The 14798-nt window shown below is 42.0% G+C and overlaps 1 protein-coding gene across 3 annotated transcripts in view; it reads left to right on the top strand.

Annotated features, from left to right (window-relative positions):
- The first annotated feature begins 5316 nt into the window (after positions 1-5316).
- The window catches only part of NETO2 (neuropilin and tolloid like 2), a 31077-nt gene continuing 21595 nt past the window's right edge, over positions 5317-14798 (top strand). Inside the window, exon 1 of one of the 3 annotated variants that reach the window (XM_061469335.1) lies at positions 5317-5665. In XM_061469335.1, the coding sequence (XP_061325319.1) occupies positions 5629-5665 (37 nt within the window). In that variant the 5' untranslated portion in view covers positions 5317-5628. The remainder of the gene's footprint in view (positions 5666-14798) is intronic. The other 2 variants (XM_061469337.1, XM_061469333.1) reach the window with 2 other exon arrangements.

The following is a 14798-nucleotide window of genomic DNA, read 5'->3' as shown; positions in this document are numbered from 1 at the left end:
TAAGGCATTAAATATTGTTAAACTTCTTGTCAAAGGTTTCATGTTGTACTTTGATTTTCTATTCTGTAAGCATCCAAAATATGTTTGGGTAAGGCTAGTACCCTTCTAGCAGAAAGCAACACCAATTAGAAAGTGTAGTTCCAGTTGAATGTCACGGTAACTGGGAACTGAGAGAGAGTTACAACTACATCCACAGTAACACAGCTCTGGTGAGAAATGCTGTTGGAAGGCTTTCTCAGAGTGAAATCTCACCTATATAAAAATATTACTGACATGCCAACTGACAGATGGCAGTTGAAATTACCATCTTTCTTGGTTCTCATTTTCCATGAGAAGCTTTAAGACTGAATCATCCTACCAGATTTATCATTACTGCATTATAATCCCCACACAAAAGAACCAACTTTTCAGCTGTGGATTAATAGGCATATTCTATACGGTATGTTGTTCCTCCTATGATGAGGCCATTCTCCTGAGCAGAGAGTCATATTACGAACACTTGCTACAGAAAAGCAATCGCCATAAACGTAATTTAAGCATTTTACCAAATCAGTTTTACCAAGTCAGTTCAGTATTTTCAATAAATAGAAGTCAATCCATAAGTTTCTACTATATTACAATCATTAGACCTTAATTTTGTTAAAAGTGTAAAAACCTTAACCATGCCAGTTTTGAAGGTATTCATAACCAACAGCATTATTAAAAAAAATCCAGAAAATAAAATTGTGCTTAAAATAATCTCAAACTTTGCAATTAAACAGTACTAATTCTAAATGGATGGCCAAAGTATTTGATCAAAGTCTGAGAAGTATGTTAAATCAAGAGCGATAGAGATGTTAAATCTGGAACATTGCTAGGCTGTTTCAGTAATTATTATCCATTCTTTCCTTCTTTTTTTTTTTATTTATTTTATTTTGGCAATAGGATCTTTCTGTTGAGGCATCAGAAACATCAGCCCCAACTGTCACTTTGAAAATGATCAAACAGTGCCACACAGCACTATTCTTATAATTAATTGCTGTCTTCAATGAAAAATGTGATCCCATCTATGATACAATTTATAAAAATTGTGAAGTATATGCTAACCTTATTTTGAAATTCCTCAGTGTCCAACTTAGGCCAGAAAAATGTAGCTATATTCTAATCCCCGTATCTAATTATATTACCTTTCAAATAAAGCATTGCACAGTGAGCATTATGAAAACTATCAATATTCTTCATGACTATTTGAAAGTTTGTAGTGGCCTTAACCCAGTAGTAAATAACAAAACCCTAACTACACTTACTCAAGCATGATTACATATTGTGCTACATTAAGACCCACTTGAACCTTCTAGTATTTTCTAATTTGAAATTGTATATAATTAGGATTCACCAAATGCACCTAAATCCTATTGGCAAACCCAGGTACCAGAACAGTCAAAATGTAACTAACTCCTACCTTCGTAATTACTTACTGTTGAACACTATATTTTTGCAACTTCGACTATAGATACTCTTTTACAAACAATATCCAAATAGCCTCAAACATAGTAAAAAACTGCTGGTCTAAGACTATTTCTGATGTACAATCTGCTACTCAAGAGCAGCAAGTACTTTAGGTAGTATTAAAATTAAAAGTTCTAGCAGAACAGCAAAACAAAGGAAGTTTCAAGGAAGAACAGTTGGGAGGAGGCAAAACCAGTTCTCATATTGGAAGTGTAAGCCTTTTACTGCAGCAGAGCATCTGCTGTAACTAACTCATTTTTCAACTGTGCAGGTATTTCCCTACATCAAAATGAGCAGTGCCACTGCCTTCTGTTAACTACTCCCGGTCAAAAATAATCACAATGACTCAATAGAGTAGCAGAACCACAAACAGGTGGCTGTCTAAAAGCTGTGTCCAACTGTTCTTAACTCCCAAACTCAAGTGTGATTCACTCCAGCTTACTGGTGGCTTGACCTGGTGGCACAGCATTTTCTTCCCTGGAAACTCTGCAGGCTCACAAAACAGGAGGTGAGGGTTTCTTCAAACCTGTACACTACAAAAAAATTTAAAACACCATTAGTGCTCTAGCACAAGTGTTCTAGCAAGACAAAACAACAGGGACATCCATCTGAGAAACTGAAACCAGCAGTAATGTTGACAGAATGTCCCCCCGATCTACAAGCTGATGCCACTACCTGCATCTCCCAGACTGACAGCTTTACACAGACCTCAGAAAACAACAGAATGGAAAAACTACTGCACTTCCCAAGTGAGTAATAGCTCTGTTCAACCTTCTAATGGGAAAACTAGAAGTTCAACTTTTCAGTTAAATTGACTGTAGCATATTGGGTTTTTGCAACTGGAACTTGATGATCTTAAGGTCCTTTCCAACCCTAACTATTTTATGAGTCTATGATTCTAAAAGGAGCGTGACCAGCAGGTTGAAGGAGGTGATCCTGCCCCTGCCCCTGTATCTGCTCTCTTGAGACCTCACTTGGAGTGTTGTGTACAGTTTTGGTGTCCTCAACATGGAACTGTTGGAACAAGTCCAGAAGGGGGGCACGAGGATGATCAGGGGACTGGAGCGGCTCCTGTATGAAGATAGGCTGAGAAAGTTGGGGCTGTTCAGCCTGGAGAAGAGAAGGCTGCATGGAGACCTCATAGCAGCCTTCCAGTAACTGAAGGGGGGCTATACCGATGCTGAGGAAGGACTCTTCATTAAGGGCTGTAGTGACAGTACAAGGGGCAACAGGTTAAAACTTACACAGGGTAAGTTTAGATTGGATATAAGGAAGAAGTTCTTGACTGTAAGGGTGGTGAGGCACTGGAATAGGTTGCCCAGGGAGGTTGTGAATGCTCCATCCCTGGCAGCATTCAAGGCCAGGTTGGACAAAGCCTTGGGTGAGATGGTTTATTGTGAGGTGTCCCTGTCCATGGCAGGGGGATTGGAACTAGATGATCTTAAGGTCCTTTCCAACCTTAACTATTCCATGATTCTGTTCTAACTCTTATCAACTTGGACTGAGCACAAGATACTGCTGATGATAGATTTTTTGCCTGTTTCTTTAGTGGAAGACAGCAGACTAGAAATAGTTTTCCCAAATGCAAATTCAGCTTGAGGTCTGAGGATCACACTAGGTCTCTCATTCTTGTATCATCACAACTAATAAAAATACCTAAGCCAAATTTTGCCATCGGCTACACTGTGCATTCCAAAATTACAAGAAAAATCCCAAACCCAAGTCTCCTAAGAGTCTGCACAAAGCATAGTCAGACTTTAATGTGCTTATGTGCTTGCAGAGAGGACAAAAATACGTGCACAGATACAGAAGAAATTATGAGCCCGTATGGTATTTTCTTGAGTTTAATAACAGTTTTGTGAGAAAAAATGCAAAGTAGATCTACCTATTGAGGTCTTCTCTTTGTGAGGGAGTTTTCACTATAGAATTTAACATTTCATCACACTACTATAGATACATGGTTAATATATCTATACATTAACCTGCTGGAATGCAGCACCTATTTAACAATTCATGGGGAAACTACTCTTTGAGAAGGTCTGTATAATTTCTATTTGAAATTGAAAGTACAATTCAAGTGGAATAATGTAATTACGTAATATGCGATTTTTGCCAGAGCATCAAGCTTAATATTTCATCAAGCTTCTTAGAACTCTAAAATGGGTCTTTAACGCCCAGAAAAGCCCAGGACCTTTACGATGGGGTCTCGCCCGGGCTGCCCAGCGCCCCATGGCTGAGCAGAGCGCAGCAGCTCCGGAAAGACAGAGGACGGACGAGGAGCACCGCCAGGCCCTGAGGATTCCACTCCCATTTCGGCCAGCTGCTCCTCCGTCCCTGCCAGCTCAGTTTGTCTTAACTGACAATCATATACACCTGAAGAGCATGGAATATTTAACTGACAATCTGAAGCGAGAGAATATTCTTTTCTAACAGGATATGCTGACCTTCGAACAGTGTATGGGTTCAGCGTTCAAACACATAGCACCAAACCACAGGGAGTTTCATCTCTCACGGTTATGTTCGAGGCTGCAGTGAGCGGCTCTATTCCTTAAGCAGATGGAATCACAAGTTACAACTATGCATCTAACATACCGCTTGCCAAACTTATCGGGTCTGTCGAGTGGGCTCCCTCAACGCACCTGAGCTCGTCGAGCGCAGTTCCGCTGGAGGCACCCGGGAGCCAGACCTGCATCGTTTTGTACAGCAGCGATGGGGGAAGGCCGGAGTCTGGTGGCGGCTGCTTCGGGGCACGGGGCACAAGTCACCGCGCCTGGCACCGCCGCCTCGGGCTGCGCGGGGCTCTGCGGTGCCCTCCGCACACCGCCGGACACCCCCGTCTGCCAGTGCTGCGGCACCCCGAGCAAAAGCACTGAGGATCCCCGCATCGCAGCTGGCAAAGACATCCGCTATGGAATACCCGGAGATTCTTCAGTCCGTGTTGCCTATGGGAGAGTTGAAAGAATCTGTTGCTGTAATTTCACACGCAGCCAGCCCCTCAGCACGGCAGCCTCTCCTAGCCGTGCTCTGGCTATCCAGAACAGCCTCGGCTCTTGCCGTTAGGCGGCTCCACTGCCAGGTCCGAGGTGCCCTTAAGCCCAGAGAATGCCCTTTCCCCAGCAGCACCGTCACGCTGCCCCGACATCGGCACCTGCCTCAACTTCAGGCTTTTTCCCGAGGCAACTTCTCCCTTCACAAGCTAGCCCCATGCGATGGATAACCAGGGGTATGGGGAGCCGGGGCAGGCAGCAGGCTAAGTGCGCCTTTTCGTTAACTTCATGTAAAGTAATAGCTCCATTGCAGCTGCCGATCTCGTCAGACAGCAGCTGCACAACTGCATGTGAAAGGCTCTCGCCAGCGCCTGAGCTGCAGGCAGCACAGCGCACTGCCGGAGCTGCACGGGCCCTGCCACGAGCGGCGGAGAAAAGGGGAGGAACGAAGGGCTCCTTTTGCCCCACTGGGACATCTCTCAGATCCGAAACAAAAGGGGGGAGCGGCAGTCTAGTTCACCGAAGCCACCGTGTCTGGGAGAGGGGCTGCATGGGTCTCCAGCACCGGCGGGCCCCTCTCCGCGGGCGGGAAGGATGGGGCCTGTGGCCGGGTGCACGGCATGGGACCGAAGCGGGTGCCTCAGCGGGGCCGCTGCCGGTTTCCGTGGGGCAGGGGCGAGGACGGCTGTGCCCCTCGCCTCGTGCCCGGCCGGGCGGGAAGAGCGGGGCGACCCCCGGTCTGCGGCTGCTTACGGAGCTCCGCGAGGGGCAGGCACATGCGTACAACGGCTCATCCAGGCAGACACCCCTCACATCTTAAATGAGCCTCCTTTACCGGCAGCCGCTTCAGTCGGGTTAGGAGCTTCTCAGCTCCGCTCAAACTGACACCCAGGGAGCCCTCCCCAAAACCCCCGCCCCCGTGCCCGCCCCCCGAGGCAGGCCAGCCCGGACGGATCCTGCCGCGCCCCGCTCTAGATGTGCTGATACCGTGCCGCGCGGGGGCTCAGGCATGGTCGGGGACGGACGGGGACCGGCCAAGCTGTAGCCGCGGGCCACAGCGCCCTCGCTGGGGGCCGCCGTCAAGCCCAGCTGCGGCCATGGAGCGTCGGTGATCGCCGCAGCCGCGGACTCACGGCCGCGGCCCCGCCAGGAGATGATGGCCCTACATGCGTTCTGCTCGGTGCTGGAAGGTAGGAGCCGCAGGCGGCGCAGCGCCCTCCGCGGCACTCCCGGAGGCGCCCGCCCCTTCGCTGCCCCGTGCGGGCACACCCCGCTCGCACCCAGCCTTCGGCCTTGTACCGTCGGCCGAAACTTTAGTACGAGGAGCACGGGGCTGTGCAGGGAGCGGTCGTCCCTCTGCTACCTGGCAGGGCGACTCCCTAGCTCCGCGCGAAAGTCAGCGCCGCGGGGCTGTAGGGCTGGATCTGCCGGGAGCCCGGCGCGGGGCTGGGAACCCGCGGCCGGTCCAGGCAGCCCCCGTCTCTGGTGAGCGCGGGCGGGCGGCGGGTGTATCTAGGCTCCTCGGGTGGAGGGTCCCTCCTGCAGCGCCGCGAGTCACGGCGGCAGCCGCAGTGCCCGGTCTGTTCCCGAGAGCTTCCTACGCTCCAGCGTTTTCACAGTAAAAACGCTCTTTGTGCTTTCGGAACTCCTAACGAGCTGCCTGGCAGCGTTCGGGTTATCGTACTGTTGCGGGAGCAGGATGTTTTTTCAGCAAGGTTTTCACAAAATGAGTCACCTGAGTGACAGGCTGCTTCCTGACCCGTCTTTATCTGTTCTCCTCCTGAGGCTTTTAAATCTTGTTTCTAACTTCTTTAGGCTCAAAGGTAAACAACTCAGGAAGGCTCCTCAGCCCAGCATTTCTTTGTCTGTGGTATCACTTGCATAGTTCGACAATGGGCGAGGATTTCTTCTTCGGAAGTAAAGCTAGATAACGGCAGTTAATCGTGTGCCTCAAGAGATTATTTTCTAGCATTCAGTATCTTCTTCAGCAATAGCAGACTTGAACCATCAGGGATTAAAAAAAAAAATAAATCATGATTTTGTTAGGAAATTCTGGAGTGTCTGCTTGCATTTTGCATTACTGAAGACAAGGTGTTATTGTAGGCAGAACTGTTTCTGGTATGTGCTTATGTCCTCCTCACATATGAAACTTGTGCAGAAGTCTGTTTTAAACCCAGAATGTTTCCACGGCCCATAAAATCCCATGTTTCTGGCCTGAAGGCCAGATGTCTTGAGGGTTTAAATAAATATTTTTCTGTTACTGCCACAGTAACTGAGAAACAGAAGATACTTTCTCTCAATAAATGTTTATGTAGGTGTTGTTAGTCATCCACTGAGTTTAGATAACGTAGGAACATAAGGCTTGCATGGGGAAAAAAGGCATTTAAACCACTGTAAAGTACCCATAAATTACAGCTCACATCTCTGCTTTTTAATTACTTTCTACATCTGCAGATTTAATTGCATTTCAGAAATACGTGTTTGCTGCACATTTGACTGTCCAGGTTTCCTCCTGACCAGATCTCATGCTAATCTTTTATAATCACAATAGAGTCCAGATACTAATTCCCTCTATAGAAGTTTTTTATTATTAATAACCTATAAATTGCACAAAACCATTAGTCGAGAAGCTGTTAATATTCTGAATGCATCACTTTCCATGACTACAGAAACAATCTATCATTACTTAGAATCAGGCAGTCCCTTTTATCTCTTCTTCATTAGAAGTCTTCATATAGTCCAATTATTACATCTAATCAGGAAGAAAAAAAAAAAAAGAAAGATTCCTATAAATAGACACAGAGATTTAATCCCCAAAGGAAACTATTGGGAATCACTTTCAAAGCAAGTCTCTGTATTTTACAAGTTGCATCTCAAGTTTTGCATGGAAGCTCTACTTACAGTGGCAGGGTTGTTTTTTTTCTCCATGCAAAAAGAGCTATGTGTGCAGCAGATCTGCTAAACCACACATGAAGTGCAATGAAGCTTAGTATATTGTGAGAAGTCACATACCTTTTAATAACACTTAGAAACTGTTTAATATCCTGTTCTTAACACACAATGCATATAAACATTTTTGTCATTCAGAGAGGTGGTATTTTTTGGCTGTACCTCAGGCAGAAAATAGCCCATCATACTCACTTTATGGCAATTCAGATTTCTTCTGTAATGCTTGTTCAGAACTACACTGTTATTCCTCAGCTATCAAGAATATGGTCTGATTTAAATAAACTTAGTATCATTGCTTCTGCACAAAGGATTCAGCAAAACTTGTAGAAGTCTCCTGTAGAAGTCTCCTGGCTGAATCCGATCACCTTGCAGTGAGGATGTGCTCCCATGTAGCTCTTGCAGCCAGCTATGCTGCCTGACAGTGATGGTGGGTCACTACAGCTCTGAGCTTGCAGTAGCTGCAGGTTTTGCTGAGATGGAGCCCAGCCTAGGCCCACCTGTTTCCTTGGCAGAGGATGTAACCCATCAAAGGCCAAGGTGCTTGCTGTGTTTTGGTTGTTGAAAGACGAAGCCTTTTTCTCCCATCTTCAGTTTTCAATGAGATTTTAAACACAGTGAAATAACTCTTTAATCCTAACACAGTTTGCAAAGTGCAACTGCTCTACAACAGTAAAGCATTATAACCCTGTACTTCATATGGGAGAAAACCAGATGCTTTCTGAATAAATCTATGTTCCTTTTATGCTTTGGAAGTAAATAAATCTATCTGAAATTTCTTCATATCTGCTGTTGCCCCAAAATGCGATTGCTAAGAGCTTATTCCTATTCTTCAAATGTGCCCCTTCTTTCATTTCCATATGCTGATATTCGGTTAAGAAAAAAAAAAAACCACCATCAAAACCACAGAGTTAAATCCTAACTGTATGATAGGTTTGGACCATTTCAGTTATTACATTTGATTAACTTAAGAAGCCAAAATATAATTCCGTAATTTCTGCCGTGATAATTTAACTAACAGCCAGGACTAGAAGAAATCACTTCTACTTCTGGAAAGTCAACATTCTCAGCCTTCCAATGAGCTACAGAATTATTTCCAACTCTGGCAGGTTGCACGAATGTGCACTACTATGATTAACTTCCTGCCATTCTGCTCAGCCTGTTCATTTGCATTTTAACATTATTTTAACAACAAATTTATCACAAACAAGTAGTGTTAGTAAGTAATGCTTCCTTCCACACAAAAGCTAGGAATCATGGCCTCCTGCTTCCAAAATCAAAAGGTGTAACAATGGCTCAAAAAAACTTGAAGCAAGCAGAGAAAAAGGGTAATTTAAAAATAGGTTAATGATTTCATTATTTGTCCACTGAAACCAAAAGCAAAGTACTGACTGTAGAGGATACAGTGGCCCTAATGAAGGCCGCGTAAGTAAGTCAGAATTTTATTTTTCACTTCAAAACAGAATCTACTTGCAACCTTTTCTACTGCACCAAACAGCTTGCACAGCTAAACAGTTACATAGAAGTAACTCAAGTAACTGTAAAACAGGATTCAAAAAGCTGTTGTGTTACAAACAAGGAAAGTATCTGGTAATATGTATTATGCCTTGCCTTTACTACATATACAAACATAATACCCAAAATGCACTGCTCCCAGAGTAGCATAAATTAAAATATTAATATATGTTACAATTACATCAGTACTAACAGAAAACTTACTTAGTGTATAAATCAGGCATGTAGTTGTAGGTGCAGTACAGAGGAACAGTAGACTGAAGCTAAAGGAGCTATTGAATTATGTATCTTTATTTAATGAAAAAGCTAAGATTTTCAGCACCTTGTCTCAAGTTTAATTCACAGAAAAATTAAGCTCAGAATGAAACTTCATACACTATTCATCATTTATGAACCTATCAGAAATTCACAATATAATTTACTGCAGGAATGGCAAAGAGTGCTGACAGACATCTGCAATTAGAGCAGAAAGTGCGCAAAGTCTTCTACATGTTTACATGTGAAACAAGTTACACATGTAGTGATGGACATGCCTATCTAGACTGAAGCAAAACCTAAAATTTAGTATCATGGACACAGTTAGCCTTCTAGCTCTGCAAACAGGTTTGCTGCTTTTTTTGCTTATATTCCAATTTTTTTTTTTTTGTAATAGATAAAGCACTTACTTAGAGTCTTGATCAACTTAAATAGCTTGCTACCTTTAAATAGCTCGCTACCTTGAAATAGCTTGCTGCCTTGATCGATACATGACTGACAACTGCCACCACAAATACTGCAAGTAATTGGGGTGGGGGAGTGTAAATTTTTTAACAAAATCTCAGCAGGTAACTTTTCATTAAAAAAATCCCGTTTTCTTTTAGCTTAGCTTTGTATTTCACTGCATCTTCTGTTAGTACAAAGATAACCCACTCTGAAGCAGGAAAGGACTGCCAGTGTGTTCACATTTCACAAAACCTTTTCCTTTAGCATACAATAAAATCCATGAACACAGAGAAGTCTCTTTTGAAGGGACTGAGAATACAAAGCTAGAAAAAAAAAGGATACTTTGCACACAAATTGTTGTCAGTCATGATAGAAGACAGCAGATTAATTCCACAGCAGAAATTCCTGAAAAGATACTGACTGAAAAATACAATGTATTGATAATAAAGAACAGTTTGGTGTAATCTGATCTGGTTTTAAGTCAAAATATCACTATCCAAGTATTTTAGGAACAAGTAGAATACATCTGGGAAAGATCTATTCAGAATAGTCTTGTACAGCAGGATCAGTTCTGTCAGCTACAGGGAAACCGTCTGAACTTTCAAGTCAGTGTATATATAAAGTTCAATTATAATATTAATAATAAGGTTTGCTAATACATTAATAAGGTTTTTGGAACCCTTCATCAGCATGGTTTGCACATGCAGCCTTATCAGCCTATTGCTACACACAGCTTGGAGATGAAAAAAGATCTTCCATATAAAAAAGGAAAGCTGCATTTTAAAAATGAAAGATACCATTCTTCTGGCAGACATAGCCAGGAATGGATTCTAAATAACAGGATGTAGAGCAACTAAAATGAAGCAGCCCACAGCTGCTTATACATTTCTAATGGAGGAAGAGATCAGAAATGTTTAATGTTTTGAGTAAACCTGGAGGGCACTCTGTCACAGATCCATCCAAGCATGAATTCTTTTGCAGAGGATTCTTATCAAAGGGATGTGGGAGAACTGCATTTACTTCCTGAATTAGTTAATCTGGTTTCTCTGCAGAGATACAGACTCCTATTTTGTTTCTTTGGCAATTTTAGAGAGAGGAATCCCCACTGGAAACAGCTGGAGTGAGATGAAACTGTTATATCTGAGAATAGACCTGAGTGCATTCAGATATCCTGCTGGCATGCTAATGACTAACAAGATTTGTATCTTGGAAAGGAGCTAGAGTCACTGATAATAACTGGTGAAGCTCACTTCTGCTATCAGGCTTTTGTGAGGAGGATTAAAAATGGGTTGGCAGCTCCTCTAACATGCTCTGGGTGGGATATGCAAACAGCGTAAATGTGTCTTTCCTGACGCACACCTTTCATCTCTGTTACTTTATTCTGTGGCAATCCTTCAGGATATTCCAGTATGAGGAGATCGCTGGAGCAAAAAGTTCTAGGCAGCCACCTTAACTGTTCATTGCTACTCATTTTACCAGCCTTCAGATGTCCTATTGAGACCTCAAGAGAGTAGCGTATATACACAGACTATGAACTAGAAGAACAAGTGGGATTCAAAAATTGCTGTTTTCATCCTCACCAATAGAATTTATTTGAAATTTGAAAAGGCAGCAGCAATGCAAGCTAGTATTCCTTTTATCAATTAGCAGATGTCACCAAATGCTAGGAAGAGAGAAAAATCTCGTTCCCTGGAATTTACAGTTTGTGTTTCTGAGCTAAAAATGGCTTAAACCCTTAAACAGCTTTCTGAGAGAAAAGGATGTGACCGTCCACACAGAATTACTGGACACTTTACTTATCTGAACTGCAGAAGTTGTTTACAAGAAGACTGATCAATCACTATGAATTTGTGCAGCATCTAGCAGCATGGGACACTACACTTGATCAGAGTCCTTAAAAGCAACCAAACCACATGGAAGTTATTTATGTTGTACATATAATCTTGACCAGAGAATGAGATAGGGTATGACCTCACAAATGTTCCCACCACATTAATAGCTAACAATGTTTAGACATATGGAGGGGGGGGGGGGAATTATGTAAAAGCTGGGATACTGTGATTAGCAATTACTGAATGTAACATTAATTTCAGTACACAGGGCAAATTAGGAGGTAGGTTTAAGAATAGTACACAGAAAAGGATTTGTTCCTGTAAGGCAAAACACAATATATAATTAAGATCAAGCATTTGTTACTCTAGGCTGTGTCTGCCAGAAAGGAGTGGGCATCCTGTCAAGATTCTCTAAAATGCATGACCTTTGTGTTGCCAATTACTTTCTATTTGGACCATATGTGTTCAAGGTGCTGCCTAATACAGGGAATACAGCACAGAGATAAAACAGTGAACCCAGCTTTAAGCAATGTCTGTCATCTTTATCTCTGGGATTCTAACTACCACTATACTAAGAATGTGTAATACTTGAAATGATTAAGTCTTTTTTTAAAAAATAGGTGGAAGTTTCCTCTCTATTTCTCAGTTGTGCATGATGCTCCCCAGTTTGATATTCAGCTTGCCCTGCATGCAGAGGTCCCCCATTGTCACCACTGAAGACAAACACTTCTCTGAGCTACACAGCAAATCTAGTCTGTTTTCTCTACATCCAAAGATCCTGAAAGCATGCAGAAAAAGCAGAAGAAAGACGTACCACAGGGAGCTGAGAGCCGTACTGTATCCCATGAAATGTGAAGAATTCATTGCCAGGAAGTACAAGCATATGTCAGATCTGCAGCCTAAAGCACTTGTTTTTCTTAAGCAGCACACTGATAGCAGCACACTGATTTTTTTCAATTTTGGGTTGAGTACCCATTTACTATAAAACTAGCTATATTATTCTAATTTAAAGAGAAATAAGAATCACTCATTTCTGATTCTCTCTATATATACTTCAAAACATATATTACTGAAGGAAATCTTGACTCCTGCAAACAACGCATAGTTTATTACCCTAGTTCAGGGGATTCTTTTATATTATTCCATAAGCCTGTTTCAACAATAGAATAGTAACAAGATTTGCAGCTTATGGTTACTGTCTTCATTCTTAAAAATTTACACAGTTGTATGCAGGCTATGTGATCTAAAATATTTCAGGCAAAGAAGCGAATAAAATGAGAAGTCAGTTCTTTCAAAACCACAGACAGAAGGTCACTGCTTTTTCTTTATTTCTGGTTAATGTTCACACAGGTAAAAACTATCAGAGCTTTAAATGGTAGGACAAAAGTATGCACCATAATTCACAGAATAAAAGTCTGTAGCAAATACCAGATTCATGAATAAAAGAAGCCCCTCTCAGTCTCTGTCTGCCTCAGTGACTGTGCTGCTGTTGGCTTAATGACAGCCTCTCCTACAGTGCACATACAATACCATGAAGCAGAAACTCAATATAAGGTATGGAAACACTAACCTCTCTTGTATTTACCAGCTAAATATCTCTGACTTTATCAGGTCAGTCTCCCATATTTCAGTGTCCTCTAGTAGAACTCTCAATACACTCCTCCATTAAAAATGAAGGAAACAATTAAAAGAACTAAACAATCGAACCCACCCTTCTGTTCCTTTGATATTCAGTGCAGTCATGCAACCCTGCACTGTTTATGTTGTTGCTCACATTAGCAAGCCATGTGCAAGTTTAGATACTACTTCTGCTTCCTGTACAATATTGGAACATGGATCTGAAGTCTACCTTTCATCCGCACTGAAGAACAGTCATGTCACAGTGATATGAAGTTGACTTTAAAGAGGAAAAATGAAAGAGCATTATAACTGTTTGAAGTTAAGTTCATCAGAAATAACAAGATCACTCTTCATCTTCTCAAAGTGCTACAAGACTTTTTGTGAAAGTAGTTCAGGATCTCATGTCTGTTCTAATTGTGTCTGTGTCCCCACATACAGTACCAGGACAGTGGTCCAGGACAGTGGTTCAGCACTAGCTCTTCACTGTACCATGCTACATGATCTAGGTCTTCTCACACATCTTCCTTCCTTCTTACTGACTTGTATAATCCAAATTCGTCTTTGAGAATCAAAAATATGTTTCCAGGAAGTGGTATGGATATAGAACACCAAGCAATAGCTTTGTTGTTTTTAAAACACACACAAAAATGGGTTAATGGAGCAGTTTAAAAACATCCTGACTTTTTTTTCCCTTCTTTCTTTTCCGTTCATCCTGAACATTAATAGGCCTTGTTTTCTCAGCCAGAAACCCCCTGGCTGTTATCCTATACTGTTTTGTGTAAACGCATGTTTAAGGCAATACTACCCTCAGGCTTCTGTCCCGTGTTTTCGGGAAGAACACATATGATTCCTCTCTCCACCCCTTTGCTACCAATGTCACAGAGATAATGACAGCACACAAACAGAGTATTAGTCAGATACACCTCTTTTCTTTATCATATTATCCTCTGGGATAAAACTAATAGCAAAGAAAGGCCTTTAAACATTTGCTGCCTGCCTTGAATACACCTTAAGGGTTGTTGAGAGCATGGGAAGGATGGGAATTGCCAAGGAAAGGAAAGAGATGGAAGAGATTAAAAATTAAGAGGCTGAAAAGGGCAGCGAACAGAGAGGTAGCAGCTCATTCTTACTACATCCATTCATCCATATAACATGACAAAAGGAAGACAGTAAGGCAAATATTCAGCTCATTTATCTTCCATAATTACCTGCATATCCATGCTTTTCAGCAGGAAATATGCATTATTCCTTTGTACTTACACACACATATTCTGGACTATTTATAGAAATGGCAGTCTTTCTTTGGTGAAAGCCAGTCAGATTTTCTCAATTCCTTTTAGGACTTTTTTTGTTCTTGTATCCACATAATTTTAAGAAGGGAAATCACTGGTTAGTGTAACTGAACATCTGTTCTTACTGTCTCTATCTGTACAAGAGAACACAATCACTGAAATAAACATAGATGCTTTCTGATATTTTAAAGAGGAAAAAGAAAACAAAAAAAGGTATACTGTAACAGTGTTAGCAATGTAGATAGCTTTACTAGAAAAACACAAAGCAAACCAATAAACCCCTAGATTTTTCACTTGAATTATCTGCATTACTTTTGCTAGTCAGTAAAATATTTATTTTACTCACATTTCTGTGTTTGTTTGCTTTGAGGAAAAAAAAAGACAAAATCCATTTCACATTTTTAGAAGCATCACAA

Source organism: Pezoporus flaviventris, unplaced genomic scaffold (genome assembly GCF_033815535.1).
Source record: "Pezoporus flaviventris isolate CSIRO_AGI_PZ_B2104156 unplaced genomic scaffold, CSIRO_AGI_Pfla_v1 ptg000056l, whole genome shotgun sequence".
In the NCBI taxonomy this organism is placed as follows: Eukaryota; Metazoa; Chordata; class Aves; order Psittaciformes; family Psittacidae; genus Pezoporus; species Pezoporus flaviventris.
Note: the sequence above shows the minus strand (reverse complement) of the source record. Positions and strands in the feature narration are given on the sequence as shown.